Source organism: Pleurodeles waltl, chromosome 4_2 (assembly GCF_031143425.1).
Source record: "Pleurodeles waltl isolate 20211129_DDA chromosome 4_2, aPleWal1.hap1.20221129, whole genome shotgun sequence".
NCBI lineage: Eukaryota > Metazoa > Chordata > Amphibia > Caudata > Salamandridae > Pleurodeles > Pleurodeles waltl.
Window position 1 is genome coordinate 1,039,854,763 of NC_090443.1, and position 20,012 is coordinate 1,039,874,774.

A 20,012-nucleotide genomic window follows, 5' to 3' on the forward strand; every position below is an offset into this window, starting at 1 on the left:
GGCACGCGCAGGGTGTTCACACTACGTCTTGTTTTACTGCAGCTCGTGACATGCTGCGGCTGATGAAGTTTCCTTTTTAGACCTAACCTGGTGACAGGAGGTGACAAATTCTTCAGCCAGTTGTGTGATTTCCCTGGGGAGGAGGGAGCAAGGTAGGGCGGGAAGAGAACGGAGGGAGGGAAAGAGGAAGCAGGGGGAGCTCTATTGAGAGGTTGGTGGGGCACATTGTCGAGAGTTAGGCTGGGGAGACAGAGGAGGCAGGAACGGTGAGATAAAAGGGCGAACAGAAAGCAAAAGGGAGACACAAGACAGAGAAAAAGAAGCAACAGAAAAGAACAAAAGGGGAGGGCGGGAGGAAGAAAGGTTAAAGAGAAATCAGAAGGCAGACACAGTGTAATACAGGGAGAGGTAGAAAGCAAAAGGGGAGACACAGGAGGGTTCAAGCAGAGGGATGGAAACACAGAACAGCAAATAAGCATTGGCAAAGCCAATAGGTCTCGCCTATAAAGAGCTGTTGGTTTGTCCATGTTTTACATCCTCTCTGCTGCTGTGCAGCATGGCTGAAAGTAAAAAAAGAAATGCGCTATGACGAGGCCAGGGCAAGTAACAACACGGACGACTTGAAAGGAGGGACAGTGGGTAGTGGCGAGTATCAGGGTCCCACTCACCTCAAGACCAGGTACCGCAGAAACAGAGCTCATCCATCCTCTCACCTCAGGACTCTCTTTGTTGAGGACCCTGCCCACCTTTGTGGGTGTCCCCCCAGATACATTTTTAGAAACTCTGGTGCTAGCTCAGAGGTCCGCCTCCTCGGCAAGCTTCCTGGGATCAGACAGCTTACTGTCAACTAGGTGCTGGTGTAACTCTATAAAACAAATGCTGAGCATACGCTCTCTCTGGCAATTAAAATGGCCTTTATAGAGGTATACTTGGTATGGTCCCCAACCTCTAATGTGAGAAGTATGTCCCTCCCAAGTATTGGCATGTGTTTCCACAAGCCCACCCCATTGCTATTCCGGCACCCCATGAGCCCTTAGTGCAACTTCATATGCAGAAAACCACTTATCAATGTCATCTCCACACCACATCCTTGGGTATATGAACCTTTTTGTCTCCAGCAGATCCTGCCACCATCACTGCTGGACTCAGGCTGCCTAGCCTTGATGTCCAGCTCTTTAATACTCAGTTTATGAGCTAGCAATAGTTTCTTTTCTGCCTAGACCCCCTCAGCCTTACTTTCCTCTGCCTCCATTTGCAATCTGGCCAACTGTAGCCTGAATTCTCTCTCCTCTCTCCTTTCTTCTGCGGTCATGCCGTGATTTGAGACACTGCTCCCTGCTTTCTCAGGGGGCACAAATTCAAGGGTGTCACCCCCCACTACTGTTGGCAAATCCTCTGGAGAGCCATCCACCTGCTCTCCCAATTCAACATGCTCTTGTGAATGGGCTTCAGCCCGGGCCCTCAGTGCCTCTTGGTACTCCTCCTTCGTGGAGACCCCCTGGGTAGGTACTCCCATCCCCTTGCAGAACCCTTTCAGCTGTCTGACAGTGTATGCCTCCAGCTTGGCTAGGTCAAACTCTCCAGCTCCACCTGTTGACCCAGCCAGAGACATGTATAGAATTAGATAAAAAAATGTCCAGTAGAAAAATTTGCAGAAAAAGAAACAATTCAGAAAATGATCTTTGACTGTGGGTGGGTAGTGTTCATGTAGCTATTGTATGGCATTGCACAAAAACAAGTCATATCCCACCGCTGCCACCAATGTTAGAAATGGGGTCTCTAGTTGGCAGAGGGATACACCCTTGTCCAGGTAAGGACCACAGTCCTAGTCAGGGTAAGTCACAGCACAATCCACAGTCTCTCACAGTTTGTCTTACTTTGAGTTAGTCTCTGGCACAGGGAGGGGTTCCATCTCACAGTTTCTTTTCTTCTTTTACATTTATAAAGTTGATCACTAACACAGGTATGGGTCTCTTACAGTTTATTTTATTAACTTTTATTATTGAAATGCTTAGGTTTATTGTATTCTTTGCCATACCCAAAGTTAGTCTCTCGCACATGTAAGGCTTTGTTCTCTCTCTTATTTTTTTTTTAATTCTCTCCCTTGCATAGAGTTAATCTCTGGCACATGTAAGGGTTTCGTCTCTGACATTATCTTTTCTTCTTTTCTAATCTTAGAGTTAGTCTGTGGCACAGGTAGGGGTTTATTCTATCTCTTAGTTTACTTTTTTGTCCCTCTTGTTTACAGTTAGTTTCTGGCACAGCTGAGGGTTTAGTCTCTTGCAGTTTATTTCATTCTTTGTCTTACTTAGAGTTTGTCTCTGGCACACAAAGGTGGTTTAGACTCACACACTGGGCCCGTTTCACAAAGGTAAAGTTAGGTCAAAAGTCTAACTTTACTGCTTTTTAGTATTCACAAAGGTAAAGTAAGACCACAAGTCTACCTTTACTAGTAGTAAAGTTGCTAGTAGTAACTTATGTTTGTGAAAAACAAAAAGTAGTGAAGTTAGACTTTTGGTCTAACTTTAACTTTGTGAAGGCCGAAGAGTAGTAAAGTTAGGCTTTTGGTCTAATTTACCCTTTTTGGATCGGGCCCACAGTTTTATATTCTCTGTTATACTGGCACAGGTAAGGTTCGTGTCCCTCTCACAATACCATTGAATCTTTTCAATAGGTAGGAATAATCTCTTGAACAGTTGTCCTTTACACTCACTTTTTAGTGCAGTTAAACATGTTTTGTATTTTTCTCACATCCTCAATAGATATCAGTGCACAGGGGTCTTTGTAGACACAGTGCCTTACTGCTCACCTTCCCAAACACAGGACTAGTCGAAGGCATGGCTGCATGGTCTTTAGGGCACAGTGTGTTAATCTGACAGTGCCTGGTTTTTTCAACATGTGTTCTCTTCTGTTTCAGTTTCCCCGGTGGAAAGTGTGACCCGTCCGACCGTGACCTCGTCCACACAGCTTTGAGGGAGGCCCATGAAGAACTGGGGGTCCAAGTAAAGGAGGCAACTGTCTGGGGTGTCATGAAGCCGTTCACTGCTTTGGTAATTCCGATGTGACTTCTGACACTGCATCTACATGCGTAAGCGAGATCTGGGCGCCTAGAGGCCAGCTTGGGCCCTATTTTGTGGGCTATGACCTTGCATAAGATTCTTTCGTGAGACCATTCTACTCATTAGTTTTGGATTTTGGGTTGGTAAACAGTGATGTTAGGCCGCTCAAAATACATCTTCTTCAATTTGAGCATTCTTGTTGTAACACATAGGGCCTGATTTCAAGTTTGGCGGAGGGGTATCTCCATCACAACGGTGACCGATATCCCGTCTGCCGAAATATAAATTCCATTGAATTTAGATTTCGGCAGACGAGATATCTGTCAAGGGTGTGACGGAGTAACCCCTCTGCTAAACTCTAAATCAGGTGCGTAGTTGCATAATACGTAATTTTCCAATGTTGTTTGCCAATACTGTGGGGAAAAAGGTGCAATGACACGACCCCACTTACCAGGTCACGTCATTCTGCAAGTGCAAACATGCGTCACCATGCATGCGTGCACCTGCATCATGACGTGGATGCTGTTTTTCTGTTTTTTTTTATTTCAAATCCAAGGTGGTAGATGGCACTTGAATCAGTAAATTAAAAAAATAGATTTTATTAATGCAAAAGGACAAAATAAAAATAAAAAATGTATGAAGGGTTGTGAGGACAACAGAAGAGCAGGTGGGAAGAGAAGGGGAAAAGCAGCACATGAGAGAGTCACTTACGGGCGGGGAGAAGCACATGATGAACGTAATGGCACAGAGCAGAGTGGTGAGTATTTTTGGGGGGAACCTTGCAATGTCATACTGTGGCGTAGGTTCTCATTATCCCAATGAGGCTTCTGGATTTGGGTGGCAGAATCACCTGAATTGTGGGGTACTGAGTACAATTCCACACCACATGACTCTTGTCGGCCTAATCCGGGTTTTCCAGCTAACTAGCAGCGCCTCATCTCCGCCCAAGAGCAGGGATGATTGAGGCAACCGGGCCATGACAAGAAAGACTCCTCAGGGGAATCGTGGTCGATCAGATCCCACACCTTTCCCTTGGGTGCATTAGTCTCACACAGGCAAAGACAAACAGAGGCAGAATATAGTTCAATAAGGATTTATTGAAGGAACTGCATCTTACATAAAATGGCATATATTGGAATAACTAGGATGCTAAAACACAATAGAAGCAAAATTGTGACAAGGAGAGTGAAACACAAAAACAGTCCCACCATATTGTCACTAGGAGTGATATCGTTGTTTCCTACCTAAGCTATGTTAGAGCACAGCTTGATAAACCCTAATCCACCCTTCAGATTTCCCCTCTGGGAAGACATCATCCCCCTTACCTGAGCAAGGAAGGCTGTTGTCTAAAAAGACGCCATCCCCATATGGGCCAGGGGTTTGGTAGTCTAAGCAAGCGGCTGTAGCGAAGGCAATCAGCAATCAGAATGCAGTCGTGGTCATCTGGCTGGAGTCTCTCTCTAATGTGTATGGGACAGAGAAGTGTTTTTATAATAAAACAATGGATGTTCTTGGAAAAATGTCCCCACGTAAGGATGTGTGTATTTCTGTGAATGTTGGAGACACAATTTACCACTTTTGCCGGCAATCCTATCTGATTGCAGCCTTTAGGAAAGCACAAAGTGAAATGAATGCAGTACTAAGAACGTGATGCTTTCCTAGGCAAAAGTACAATTAGATAAGGTAAATAAAACAACTCCGCAAATGTGGCTATTGCTAGAAAAATAAAGCAATGTTAAATAAAATGTAACTGGGCTAAAGTGCACAGCGGCAGGCCTAGTTTGCTAATATAACATGTCTAAAATATGGCTAAAATAGCCATACAACAATGCAGGCCTCCCAGCCAGGCTGGCAGGGCTCTCTGGGAGCCTGTCAGTGCAGCTCTGCTTGTCTGCTTTGGCTGAAAGCAAAACACAGAGGTGCAGGAGGGGTAAGGAAGGCAGGGGATGTTTGGGGTGATTTAATGGTGGCAGGTAAGGTATTTTTTAACCTTGAGACAGGGTTGGTGTTCTGAGTGACACCATAGACAACCCAAGCTTCGCTCTGTAATTGTATTTAGATAGCGCTTACTACTCCTGATGATGCGTCAAAGCGCTTTTTGGCAAGTAACACGCTACTCTGGAATCCAAAAGGATTAGTGGTGGATTAGTATAGGAAAATATGAGTTAATTTGAGCTGTGGACATGTGAGTCCGTTAGTTGGATTGAATAGAATAATGGAAGGATAGAAGAGGGAAGCATCTAGAAAGTGTTCATTGGGAGATCAAAGTAGTAAGATCAGGTTTGGGATGAGTAAAAGGAGTAATGGAGGAAGGAACAGTCTGTAGAAAGGGATTAGGGAGATCATAGTAGTGAAATGATGTTCGGGATGAGTTGTCTATCCAGTGTCACTCAGAACCCCTCAGTGAAAAATATCCCCGTAATTCACCCATCTATAATTCTATATTGAATCTTCATAAGTATTCTGGGGGGGCAAAAGGGCTCAGTGTTCAGTGTGCAGCATTGTAAGGTGTGTGCTGCAGCCCTTAATAAAGAGGAGGGCCAGACTGGGCTATGCTGCCTTTTACCCACACATTGATTACTGTACTTTGTAATGCAAATGCCACCAAAGTTCCGTCTCATCAATGACCGAGGCCCGACTATCCGGCCTGCACACCATTGCACTGCCATTGTGCCCCACAGCAGGCTGCGGGCTGGACGCCCAACCTATCAATTTTTTGCCTTATAGTAGCAAATATTAATTTTAATGGATTTATAAAGTACAAACATTATTTCTGACATGGGGGCTCCTGCGACAAGCTACTGTTCCAGCTGCCACCCAAGGGCTTTCTGTGGTGTGCTGTGAAACGTCTCTGTAGTCCGTGCTCTTTTCTGCCTCCTGCGTCTGTGTCCTGCAGTGGCAGAATGAACAGCAGTCAAGTCAGGCAGCCAAGAGTAGGGAAGGAGGTTTCTCATTGGTGCTGTGCTTGGGAGTTTGCATGACACACCAGAGTCACCCCCCACCAGCCCAGCCCTGTGTCACCTTGGCTAGACCCTGAGGTGCTTCCCTCCAGATCCAGAACACCAGGCACAAATCTAGTGGCACCCCACCTCTAAGGGCTGTAACATAAAACCATCTGTCATGGTTGAGAAATGTGGTCAACACCTTCCTTGCAGGGTCTTGTCCATGAATTCCTGGCACAGAAAACCATCTGTCAAGGTTAGGAAATGTGGTCTGCCACCTTCCTTGTGGGGTCTTTCCCATGAATCCCTGGGAAGGAATCAAACATTCAGAGATGGCTGTGAAGCTCCAGGAATTCCCACTCACACTACTGTGTTGGTGCAGACACTGGTCAGTGACCGGTCTGCCCCCATTTACTTGTTTCCCCAGAATCTATCCTAGGTTTTCAGGCTTTGAAGCAAATTTCAGAAATCCACCTCTGTAGCTTGTTTCAGACAGTTCCTGACAATTTATTAGTCCCATACAGTTGGGGAGAGATGTTGTGACTCAAACATGCTAAGACGAGGGGTGGAGGTGGGTGTGCCATCTACAGAGGGACCTGAGACAAATGCACAAAGAGAAAGAGACATTCCCATGCAGCTATTACACACAACTGTCTGCAGTAACACCTCTGGGGAAGAGTGAAGCAGGAAGGGGTAGAAACTGTCTCTACCCTTCAAAAGGGCCCCTCACCTAGCTTCGTTCCTTCCCAGGAACTGTTCTCTCAAAATGACCTCAGGAGTGTTCCTATGATGTACCTCACTCTCTCTTTACCCTCCATGTTGTCTACCATCCATGTCACGGAGGATCTAAATGGCATTCCTCTCCACATAGACACACCGCAGACACACTCCTTGCTCACTCTGACCAACAAATGCAACTTTAAGATGATTCTGCAGTACACATGCACTCTTACATCATGCCCCCTGAAGTCTCTAGAGAGCCCCTTACCCTAACTGGCCATGGGTAGCCCACCCTTATACTAGTGAGCGGCCTCTATAAGTTGTATCTCATTATCCAGTTTCATGAGAGATTACAGTGAGTGAGACTCCATTGAGGAGGCTCAACCACAGGACAAGTCAAAATATCAGACCAAAAAGTGCAAAACAAGACATTTTCATGGGCTAGAACCATTTTCTTCTTAACAAATTCATTTTCAGAGCAGTGCCTCATTGAGTAAGGTGTGTGTGTCCGTGTTACAACAAATCATGCTCTAATAATAGTGAAATCTCTGCAGGTGAGGCAGTGCTCCATTGGTCGGCTGGTATGTTTTTAGGGTGGTTCTGGGATAGATTGAACATCATGCAGAAGAGGCAGGCCTCAAAAGCATGTTGTTGAGCCCCAGGATAATTCAGTTTGTTGCGCTATATGTTTTCACTGCTTTTGTTTCTCCTTTCTCCCCAGGGAGGGATGGTCGTTGTTCCAGTGGTAGCAAACATTGGGCCTCTCGAGTCACTTTCTCTTACGCCAAACTCCAATGAGGTAAGACGGGTCGGACTAAAATCCAATCCAATCAAATCAAGACATTTGCAAAGCGCACAGCTACTCATTTGAGTGTCTTGGCGCTAGAGGTCAGTGAAAACGACTATACAATATATGCAGTAGTGCCATCCTTTGAGATGGTTCTCCTCGCTCATCTGTGGTGTAACATTCTGTACTGCTGAAGGTCTTACCTGTCTCACCATGCAGTGCCTCTGTCTCCTGCCTCTCAGCACCCCTTGCTGTTAGGTTTTGTGCTCCAAGAGTTCGAGCCATGTACATTTTGCACCAAGTGTGGTGTTCTTGGGTTCTGTACTGCTGTCTGTGCTTTGAATAGAGTGTTTCTTTGCTGTTGTTTGTGTAATGAGCACTGTGCTGCTGGAGGGGCTGTACATGGAGCTAAGGCCTGTTGTGCTTCTTGGGGTGCTAGGAGACACTGTGCTGCTGGAGGTTCTGTCCATTCTGCTAGGAGAGGCTGGGCTGCTGAAGGTTCTGTCCATGGTGCTACGCTGTGCTGCTGAAGGTTCTGTCCATGGTGCTACGCTGTGCTGCTGGAGGTTCTGTCCATGGTGCTAGGAGACGCAGTGCTGCTGGAGGTTCTGTCCATGGTGCTAGGAGGTGCTGTGCTCCTGGAGGTTCTGTTAATGGTGTTAGGACGCGCTGTGCTGCTGGAGGTTCTGTCCATGGGGCTAGGAGACATTGTGTTGCTGTAGGTTCTGATCATTGTGCTAGGAGGCGCCGTGCTGCTGTAGGTTCTGTACCTGGTGCTAGGAGGCGCTGTGCTGCTGTAGGTTCTGTCCATGGTGCTAGGAGATGCTGTGCTGCTGTAGGTTCTGTCCATGGTGCTAAGAGACGCTGTGCTGCTGGAGGTTCTGTACCTGGTGCTAGGAGAAGCTGTGCTGCTGGAGGTTCTGTACCTGGTTGTAAGGAAATGCCTCCTTGGCATGGTTGCCCCCTGACTTTTTGCCTTTGCTGATGCTATGTTTACAATTGAAAGTGTGCTGAGGCCTGCTAACCAGGCCCCAGCACCAGTGTTCTTTCCCTAACCTGTACTTTTGTATCCACAATTGGCAGACCCTGGCATCCAGATAAGTCCCTTGTAACTGGTACTTCTAGTACCAAGGGCCCTGATGCCAAGGAAGGTCTCTAAGGGCTGCAGCATGTCTTATGCCACCCTGGAGACCTCTCACTCAGCACAGACACACTGCTTGCCAGCTTGTGTGTGCTAGTGAGGACAAAACGAGTAAGTCGACATGGCACTCCCCTCAGGGTGCCATGCCAGCCTCTCACTGCCTATGCAGTATAGGTAAGACACCCCTCTAGCAGGCCTTACAGCCCTAAGGCAGGGTGCACTATACCATAGGTGAGGGTACCAGTGCATGAGCATGGTACCCCTACAGTGTCTAAACAAAACCTTAGACATTGTAAGTGCAGGGTAGCCATAAGAGTATATGGTCTGGGAGTTTGTCAAACACGAACTCCACAGCACCATAATGGCTACACTGAAAACTGGGAAGTTTGGTATCAAACTTCTCAGCACAATAAATGCACACTGATGCCAGTGTACATTTTATTGTAAAATACACCACAGAGGGCACCTTAGAGGTGCCCCCTGAAACTTAACCGACTATCTGTGTAGGCTGACTAGTTTTAGCAGCCTGCCACAAACCGAGACATGTTGCTGGCCCCATGGGGAGAGTGCCTTTGTCACTCTGAGGCCAGTAACAAAGCCTGCACTGGGTGGAGATGCTAACACCTCTCCCAGGCAGGAATTGTCACACCTGGCGGTGAGCCTCAAAGGCTCACCTCCTTTGTGCCAACCCAGCAGGACACTCCAGCTAGTGGAGTTGCCCGCCCCCTCCGGCCAGGCCCCACTTTTGGCGGCAAGGCCGGAGAAGATAATGAGAAAAACAAGGAGGAGTCACTGGCCAGTCAGGACAGCCCCTAAGGTGTCCTGAGCTGAAGTGACTCTAACTTTTAGAAATCCTCCATCTTGCAGATGGAGGATTCCCCCAATAGGGTTAGGATTGTGACCCCCTCCCCTTGGGAGGAGGCACAAAGAGGGTGTACCCACCCTCAGGGCTAGTAGCCATTGGCTACTAACCCCCCAGACCTAAACACGCCCTTAAACTTAGTATTTAAGGGCTACCCTGAACCCTAGAAAGTTAGATTCCTGCAACTACAAGAAGAAGGACTGCCCAGCTGAAAACCCCTGCAGCGGAAGACCAGAAGACGACAACTGCCTTGGCTCCAGAAACTCACCGGCCTGTCTCCTGCCTTCCAAAGATCCTGCTCCAGCGACGCCTTCCAAAGGGACCAGCGACCTCGACATCCTCTGAGGACTGCCCCTGCTTCGAAAAGACAAGAAACTCCCGAGGGCAGCGGACCTGCTCCAAGAAAAGCTGCAACTTTGTTTCCAGCAGCTTTAAAGAACCCTGCAAGCTCCCCGCAAGAAGCGTGAGACTTGCCACACTGCACCCGGCGACCCCGACTCGGCTGGTGGCGATCCAACACCTCAGGAGGGACCCCAGGACTACTCTGATACTGTGAGTACCAAAACCTGTCCCCCCTGAGCCCCCACAGCGCCGCCTGCAGAGGGAATCCCGAGGCTTCCCCTGACCGCGACTCTTTGAACCTAAAGTCCCGACGCCTGGGAGAGACCCTGCACCCGCAGCCCCCAGGACCTGAAGGACCGGACTTTCACTGGAGGAGTGACCCCCAGGAGTCCCTCTCCCTCGCCCAAGTGGAGGTTTCCCCGAGGAATCCCCCCCTTGCCTGCCTGCAGCGCTGAAGAGATCCCGAGATCTCTCATAGACTAACACTGAAAACCCGACGCTTGTTTCTACACGGCACCCGGCCGCCCCCGCGCTGCTGAGGGTGAAATCTCTGTGTGGACTTGTGTCCCCCCCGGTGCCCTACAAAACCCCCCTGGTCTGCCCTCCGAAGACGCGGGTACTTACCTGCAAGCAGACCGGAACCGGGGCACCCCCTTCTCTCCATTCTAGCCTATGTGTTTTGGGCACCACTTTGAACTCTGCACCTGACCGGCCCTGAGCTGCTGGTGTGGTGACTTTGGGGTTGCTCTGAACCCCCAACGGTGGGCTACCTTGGACCAAGAACTAAGCCCTGTAAGTGTCTTACTTACCTGGTTAACCTAACAAATACTTACCTCCCCTAGGAACTGTGAAAATTGCACTAAGTGTCCACTTTTAAAACAGCTATTTGTCAATAACTTGAAAAGTATACATGCAATTTTGATGATTTGAAGTTCCTAAAGTACTTACCTGCAATACCTTTCGAATGAGATATTACATGTAGAATTTGAACCTGTGGTTCTTAAAATAAACTAAGAAAAGATATTTTTCTATATAAAAACCTATTGGCTGGATTTGTCTCTGAGTGTGTGTACCTCATTTATTGTCTATGTGTAGGTACAACAAATGCTTAACACTACTCCTTGGATAAGTCTACTGCTCGACCACACTACCACAAAATAGAGCATTAGTATTATCTATTTTTTACCACTATTTTACCTCTAAGGGGAACCCTTGGACTCTGTGCATGCTATTCCTTACTTTGAAATAGCACATACAGAGCCAACTTCCTACATTGGTGGATCAGCGGTGGGGTACAAGACTTTGCATTTGCTGGACTACTCAGCCAATACCTGATCACACGACAAATTCCAAAATTGTCATTAGAAATTGATTTTTGCAATTTGAAAAGTTTTCTAAATTCTTAAAAGACCTGCTAGGGCCTTGTGTTAGATCCTGTTTAGCATTTCTTTTAGAGTTTAAAAGTTTGTAAAAGTTTGAATTAGATTCTAGAACCAGTTGTAGATTCTTAAAAAGTATTCCAACTTTTAGAAGCAAAATGTCTAGCACAGATGTGACTGTGGTGGAACTCGACACCACACCTTACCTCCATCTTAAGATGAGGGAGCTAAGGTCACTCTGTAAAATAAAGAAAATAACAATGGGCCCCAAACCTACCAAAATACAGCTCCAGGAGCTTTTGGCAGAGTTTGAAAAGGCCAACCCCTCTGAGGGTGGCAACTCAGAGGAAGAGGATAGTGACTTGGAGGAAAATTCCCCCCTACCAGTCCTATCTAGGGAGAACAGGGTCCCTCAAACCCTGACTCCAAAAATAATAGTCAGAGATGCTGGTTCCCTCACAGGAGAGACCAACACCTCTGAAATCACTGAGGATAGCCCCAGTGAAGAGGACATCCAGTTAGCCAGGATGGCCAAAAGATTGGCTTTGGAAAGACAGATCCTAGCCATAGAGAGGGAAAGACAAGAGATGGGCCTAGGACCCATCAATGGTGGCAGCAACATAAATAGGGTCAGAGATTCTCCTGACATGTTGAAAATCCCCAAAGGGATTGTAACTAAATATGAAGATGGTGATGACATCACCAAATGGTTCACAGCTTTTGAGAGGGCTTGTGTAACCAGAAAAGTGAACAGATCTTACTGGGGTGCTCTCCTTTGGGAAATGTTCACAGGAAAGTGTAGGGATAGACTCCTCACACTCTCTGGACAAGATGCAGAATCTTATGACCTCATGAAGGGTACCCTGATTGAGGGCTTTGGATTCTCCACTGAGGAGTACAGGATTAGGTTCAGGGGGGCTCAAAAATCCTCGAGCCAGACCTGGGTTGACTTTGTTGACTACTCAGTGAAAACACTAGATGGTTGGATTCAAGGCAGTGGTGTAAGTAATTATGATGGGCTGTACAATTTATTTGTGAAAGAACACCTGTTAAGTAATTGTTTCAATGATAAACTGCATCAGCATCTGGTAGACCTAGGACCAATTTCTCCCCAAGAATTGGGAAAGAAGGCGGACCATTGGGTCAAGACAAGGGTGTCCAAGACTTCAACAGGGGGTGACCAAAAGAAAGGGGTCACAAAGACTCCCCAGGGGAAGGATGATGAGACAACCAAAACTAAAAATAGTAAAGAGTCTTCTACAGGCCCCCAAAAACCTGCACAGGAGGGTGGGCCCAGAGCCTCTTCACAAAACAATGGGTACAAGGGTAAAAACTTTGATCCCAAAAAGGCCTGGTGTCATAGCTGTAAACAGCATGGACACCAAACTGGAGACAAGGCCTGTCCCAAGAAAGGTTCCACTCCAAACTCCCATCCAGGTAACACTGGTATGGCTAGTCTCCAAGTGGGATCAACAGTGTGCCCAGAGCAAATCAGGGTCCACACTGAAGCTACTCTAGTTTCTGAGGGTGGGGTGGATTTAGCCACACTAGCTGTCTGGCCGCCTAACATGCAAAAATACAGACAGCAACTCTTAATTAATGGGACTAGAATAGAGGGCCTGAGGGATACGGGTGCCAGTGTCACCATGGTGACAGAGAAACTGGTTTCCCCTGGCCAATACCTGACTGGAAAAACTTACACAGTCACCAACGCTGACAATCAGAGAAAAGTACATCCCATGGCAATGGTTACTTTAGAATGGGGAGGGGTCAATGGCCTGAAACAGGTGGTGGTCTCCTCAAATATCCCAGTGGACTGTCTGCTTGGAAATGACCTGGAGTCCTCAGCATGGGCTGAGGTAGAACTAAAAACCCATGCAGCAATGCTGGGTATCCCTGAACTGGTGTGTGTGAAAACAAGAGCACAGTGCAAGGCACAGGGTGAACAAGTAGAGCTGGAGTCTGGAAGAAGGGCCCAGCCTACCAAGAGAACAGGAAAGTCAGTTGGGAAACCAACTACAACACAGCAAAAGAAAGGGAACCTCTCTTCTCAGGAAGAAGTTCTGCCCTCTGAGGGAACTGAGCCTTTGGAGCTTGAACCTTATCAGGTTGAGCTCTTAGGCCCAGGGGGACCCTCAAGGGAGGAGCTGTGTAAGGGACAAGAAACCTGTCCCTCTCTTGAAGGCCTTAGGCAGCAAGCTGCTGAAGAGTCCAAAGGCAAGAAAAATGGAACGCATAGGGTCTATTGGGAAGATGGACTCCTGTACACTGAGGCCAGAGACCCCAAACCTGGTGCCACTAGGAGAGTGGTAGTGCCTCAGCTGTTCAGGAAGTTCATCCTAACATTGGCCCATGACATTCCCCTTGCTGGACATTTGGGACAAACCAAGACGTGGGAGAGGTTAGTCAACCACTTCTACTGGCCCAATATGTCCAACATGGTTAAGGAGTTTTGCCTCTCCTGCCCCACCTGTCAAGCCAGTGGTAAGACAGGTGGGCATCCAAAGGCCCCCCTCATTCCACTTCCAGTGGTGGGGGTTCCCTTTGAAAGAGTGGGTGTGGACATAGTTGGTCCACTAGAACCTCCCACAGCCTCAGGAAATATGTATATCCTGGTAGTAGTGGATCATGCTACCAGGTATCCTGAAGCTATTCCCCTTAGGTCGACTACTGCCCCTGCAGTAGCCAAGGCCCTCATTGGTATCTTTACCAGAGTGGGTTTCCCTAAGGAGGTGGTGTCTGACAGAGGTACCAACTTCATGTCAGCATACCTAAAGCACATGTGGAATGAGTGTGGAGTGACTTATAAATTCACTACCCCATACCATCCACAAACTAATGGCTTGGTTGAGAGATTCAACAAGACATTAAAAGGCATGATCATGGGGCTCCCAGAAAAACTCAAAAGGAGATGGGATGTCCTCTTGCCATGTCTGCTTTTCGCTTACAGAGAGGTGCCACAGAAGGGAGTAGGATTCTCACCCTTTGAACTTCTGTTTGGTCATCCTGTAAGGGGACCACTTGCCCTTGTTAAAGAAGGCTGGGAGAGACCTCTCCATGAGCCTAAACAGGACATAGTGGACTATGTACTTGGCCTTCGCTCTAGAATGGCAGAGTACATGGAAAAGGCAACCAAAAACCTTGAGGCCAGCCAACAGCTCCAGAAGTTTTGGTATGACCAAAAGGCTGCACTGGTTGAGTTCCAACCAGGGCAGAAAGTCTGGGTTCTGGAGCCTGTGGCTCCCAGGGCACTCCAGGACAAATGGAGTGGCCCTTACCCAGTACTAGAAAGGAAGAGTCAGGTCACCTACCTGGTGGACCTGGGCACAAGCAGGAGCCCCAAGAGGGTGATCCATGTGAACCGCCTTAAGCTCTTCCATGACAGGGCTGATGTGAATCTGTTGATGGTAACAGATGAGGATCAGGAGGCAGAGAGTGAGCCTCTCCCTGATCTTCTGTCATCAGACCCAAAAGATGGCACAGTAGATGGAGTGATCTACTCAGACACCCTCTCTGGCCAACAGCAAGCTGATTGTAGGAGAGTCCTACAACAGTTCCCTGAACTCTTCTCCTTAACCCCTGGTCAGACACACCTGTGTACCCATGATGTGGACACAGGAGACAGCATGCCTGTCAAGAACAAAATCTTTAGACAGTCTGACCATGTTAAGGAGAGCATCAAGGTGGAAGTCCACAAGATGCTGGAATTGGGAGTGATTGAGCGCTCTGACAGCCCCTGGGCTAGCCCAGTGGTCTTGGTCCCCAAACCTCACACCAAAGATGGAAAGAAAGAGATGAGGTTTTGTGTGGACTACAGAGGGCTCAATTCTGTCACCAAGACAGATGCTCATCCAATTCCAAGAGCTGATGAGCTCATAGACAAATTAGGTGCTGCCAAATTCCTAAGTACCTTTGACTTGACAGCAGGGTACTGGCAAATAAAAATGGCACCTGGAGCAAAAGAGAAAACAGCATTCTCCACACCTGATGGGCATTATCAGTTTACTGTTATGCCCTTTGGTTTAAAGAATGCCCCTGCCACCTTCCAAAGGTTGGTGAATCAAGTCCTTGCTGGCTTGGAGTCCTTTAGCACAGCTTATCTTGATGATATTGCTGTCTTTAGCTCCACCTGGCAGGATCACCTGGTCCACCTGAGGAAGGTTTTGAAGGCTCTGCAATCTGCAGGCCTCTCTATCAAGGCATCCAAATGCCAGATAGGGCAGGGAACTGTGGTTTACTTGGGACACCTTGTAGGTGGAGGCCAAGTTCAGCCACTCCAACCCAAGATCCAGACTATTCTGGACTGGGTAGCTCCAAAAACCCAGACTCAAGTCAGGGCATTCCTTGGCTTGACTGGGTATTACAGGAGGTTTGTGAAGGGATATGGATCCATTGTGACAGCCCTCACTGAACTCACCTCCAAGAAAATGCCCAAGAAAGTAAACTGGACTGTGGAATGCCAACAGGCCTTTGACACCCTGAAACAGGCAATGTGCTCAGCACCAGTTCTCAAAGCTCCAGATTATTCTAGGCAGTTCATTGTGCAGACTGATGCCTCTGAACATGGGATAGGGGCAGTTTTGTCCCAAACAAATGATGATGGCCTTGACCAGCCTGTTGCTTTCATTAGCAGGAGGTTACTCCCCAGGGAGCAGCGTTGGAGTGCCATTGAGAGGGAGGCCTTTGCTGTGGTTTGGTCCCTGAAGAAGCTGAGACCATACCTCTTTGGGACTCACTTCCTAGTTCAAACTGACCACAGACCTCTCAAATGGCTGATGCAAATGAAAGGTGAAAATCCTAAACTGTTGAGGTGGTCCATCTCCCTACAGGGAATGGACTTTATAGTGGAACACAGACCTGGGACTGCCCATGCCAATGCAGATGGCCTTTCCAGGTTCTTCCACTTAGAAAATGAAGACTCTCTTGGGAAAGGTTAGTCTCATCCTCTTTCGTTTGGGGGGGGGTTGTGTAAGGAAATGCCTCCTTGGCATGGTTGCCCCCTGACTTTTTGCCTTTGCTGATGCTATGTTTACAATTGAAAGTGTGCTGAGGCCTGCTAACCAGGCCCCAGCACCAGTGTTCTTTCCCTAACCTGTACTTTTGTATCCACAATTGGCAGACCCTGGCATCCAGATAAGTCCCTTGTAACTGGTACTTCTAGTACCAAGGGCCCTGATGCCAAGGAAGGTCTCTAAGGGCTGCAGCATGTCTTATGCCACCCTGGAGACCTCTCACTCAGCACAGACACACTGCTTGCCAGCTTGTGTGTGCTAGTGAGGACAAAACGAGTAAGTCGACATGGCACTCCCCTCAGGGTGCCATGCCAGCCTCTCACTGCCTATGCAGTATAGGTAAGACACCCCTCTAGCAGGCCTTACAGCCCTAAGGCAGGGTGCACTATACCATAGGTGAGGGTACCAGTGCATGAGCATGGTACCCCTACAGTGTCTAAACAAAACCTTAGACATTGTAAGTGCAGGGTAGCCATAAGAGTATATGGTCTGGGAGTTTGTCAAACACGAACTCCACAGCACCATAATGGCTACACTGAAAACTGGGAAGTTTGGTATCAAACTTCTCAGCACAATAAATGCACACTGATGCCAGTGTACATTTTATTGTAAAATACACCACAGAGGGCACCTTAGAGGTGCCCCCTGAAACTTAACCGACTATCTGTGTAGGCTGACTAGTTTTAGCAGCCTGCCACAAACCGAGACATGTTGCTGGCCCCATGGGGAGAGTGCCTTTGTCACTCTGAGGCCAGTAACAAAGCCTGCACTGGGTGGAGATGCTAACACCTCTCCCAGGCAGGAATTGTCACACCTGGCGGTGAGCCTCAAAGGCTCACCTCCTTTGTGCCAACCCAGCAGGACACTCCAGCTAGTGGAGTTGCCCGCCCCCTCCGGCCAGGCCCCACTTTTGGCGGCAAGGCCGGAGAAGATAATGAGAAAAACAAGGAGGAGTCACTGGCCAGTCAGGACAGCCCCTAAGGTGTCCTGAGCTGAAGTGACTCTAACTTTTAGAAATCCTCCATCTTGCAGATGGAGGATTCCCCCAATAGGGTTAGGATTGTGACCCCCTCCCCTTGGGAGGAGGCACAAAGAGGGTGTACCCACCCTCAGGGCTAGTAGCCATTGGCTACTAACCCCCCAGACCTAAACACGCCCTTAAACTTAGTATTTAAGGGCTACCCTGAACCCTAGAAAGTTAGATTCCTGCAACTACAAGAAGAAGGACTGCCCAGCTGAAAACCCCTGCAGCGGAAGACCAGAAGACGACAACTGCCTTGGCTCCAGAAACTCACCGGCCTGTCTCCTGCCTTCCAAAGATCCTGCTCCAGCGACGCCTTCCAAAGGGACCAGCGACCTCGACATCCTCTGAGGACTGCCCCTGCTTCGAAAAGACAAGAAACTCCCGAGGGCAGCGGACCTGCTCCAAGAAAAGCTGCAACTTTGTTTCCAGCAGCTTTAAAGAACCCTGCAAGCTCCCCGCAAGAAGCGTGAGACTTGCCACACTGCACCCGGCGACCCCGACTCGGCTGGTGGCGATCCAACACCTCAGGAGGGACCCCAGGACTACTCTGATACTGTGAGTACCAAAACCTGTCCCCCCTGAGCCCCCACAGCGCCGCCTGCAGAGGGAATCCCGAGGCTTCCCCTGACCGCGACTCTTTGAACCTAAAGTCCCGACGCCTGGGAGAGACCCTGCACCCGCAGCCCCCAGGACCTGAAGGACCGGACTTTCACTGGAGGAGTGACCCCCAGGAGTCCCTCTCCCTCGCCCAAGTGGAGGTTTCCCCGAGGAATCCCCCCCTTGCCTGCCTGCAGCGCTGAAGAGATCCCGAGATCTCTCATAGACTAACACTGAAAACCCGACGCTTGTTTCTACACGGCACCCGGCCGCCCCCGCGCTGCTGAGGGTGAAATCTCTGTGTGGACTTGTGTCCCCCCCGGTGCCCTACAAAACCCCCCTGGTCTGCCCTCCGAAGACGAGGGTACTTACCTGCAAGCAGACCGGAACCGGGGCACCCCCTTCTCTCCATTCTAGCCTATGTGTTTTGGGCACCACTTTGAACTCTGCACCTGACCGGCCCTGAGCTGCTGGTGTGGTGACTTTGGGGTTGCTCTGAACCCCCAACGGTGGGCTACCTTGGACCAAGAACTAAGCCCTGTAAGTGTCTTACTTACCTGGTTAACCTAACAAATACTTACCTCCCCTAGGAACTGTGAAAATTGCACTAAGTGTCCACTTTTAAAACAGCTATTTGTCAATAACTTGAAAAGTATACATGCAATTTTGATGATTTGAAGTTCCTAAAGTACTTACCTGCAATACCTTTCGAATGAGATATTACATGTAGAATTTGAACCTGTGGTTCTTAAAATAAACTAAGAAAAGATATTTTTCTATATAAAAACCTATTGGCTGGATTTGTCTCTGAGTGTGTGTACCTCATTTATTGTCTATGTGTAGGTACAACAAATGCTTAACACTACTCCTTGGATAAGTCTACTGCTCGACCACACTACCACAAAATAGAGCATTAGTATTATCTATTTTTTACCACTATTTTACCTCTAAGGGGAACCCTTGGACTCTGTACATGCTATTCCTTACTTTGAAATAGCACATACAGAGCCAACTTCCTACACTGGTGCTAGGAGATGCTGTGCTGCTGTAGGTTCTGTCCATGCTGCTACGAGACACAGTGCTGGTGGAGGTTCTGTACCTGGTGCTAGGAGGTGCTGTGCTGCTGGAGGTTCTGTACCTGGTGCTAGGAGAAGCTGTGCTGCTGTAGGTTCTGTCCATGGTGCTAGGAGACCTGTGCTGCTGGAGGTTCTGTCCATTCTGCTAGGAGACGCTGTGCTACTGGAGGTTGTTTACCTGGTGCTAGGAGACGCTGTGCTGCTGAAGGTTCTGTCCATGGTGCTACGCTGTGCTGCTGGAGGTTCTGTCCATGGTGCTAGGAGACGCAGTGCTGCTGGAGGTTCTGTCCATGGTGCTAGGAGGTGCTGTGCTCCTGGAGGTTCTGTTAATGGTGTTAGGACGCGCTGTGCTGCTGGAGGTTCTGTCCATGGGGCTAGGAGACATTGTGCTGCTGTAGGTTCTGATCATTGTGCTAGGAGGCGCGGTGCTGCTGTAGGTTCTGTACCTGGTGCTAGGAGGCGCTGTGCTGCTGTAGGTTCTGTCCATGGTGCTAGGAGGTGCTATGCAGCTGTAGTTTCTGTCCATGGTGCTAGGAGATGCTGTGCTGCTGTAGGTTCTGTCCATGGTGCTAAGAGACGCTGTGCTGCTGGTGGTTCTGTACCTGGTGCTAGGAGAAGCTGTGCTGCTGGAGGTTCTGTACCTGGTGCTAGGAGATGCTGTGCTGCTGTAGGTTCTGTCCATGCTGCTACGAGACACAGTGCTGGTGGAGGTTCTGTACCTGGTGCTAGGAGGTGCTGTGCTGCTGGAGGTTCCGTGCCTGGTACTAGGAGAAGCTGTGCTGCTGTAGGTTCTGTTCATGGTGTTACGAGGCGCTGTGCTGCTGGAGGTTCTGTACATGGGGCTAGGAGACATTGTGCTGCTGTAGGTTCTGTCCATGGTGCTAGGAGGTGCTGTGCTGCTGGAGGTTCTGTTCATCGTGCTAGGAGACGCTGTACTGCTTTAGGCTCTGTCCATGGCACTAGGACATGCTGTGCTGCTGGTGGTTCTGTCCATGGTGCTAGGAGGTGCTGTGCTGCTGGTGGTTCTCTTCATCGTGCTAGGAGACGCTGTACTGCTTTAGGCTCTGTCCA

General features: G+C 48.7%; 1 protein-coding gene across 1 annotated transcript in view; it reads left to right on the top strand.

Moving 5' to 3' along the window:
• NUDT8 (nudix hydrolase 8) overlaps positions 1-20,012 on the top strand; it is a 45,823-nt gene that overhangs the window by 13,841 nt on the left and 11,970 nt on the right. The window contains exons 3-4 of the mRNA XM_069232986.1: positions 2,918-3,050; positions 7,443-7,520. Of these exons, the coding sequence (XP_069089087.1) occupies positions 2,918-3,050; positions 7,443-7,520 (211 nt within the window). The remainder of the gene's footprint in view (positions 1-2,917; positions 3,051-7,442; positions 7,521-20,012) is intronic.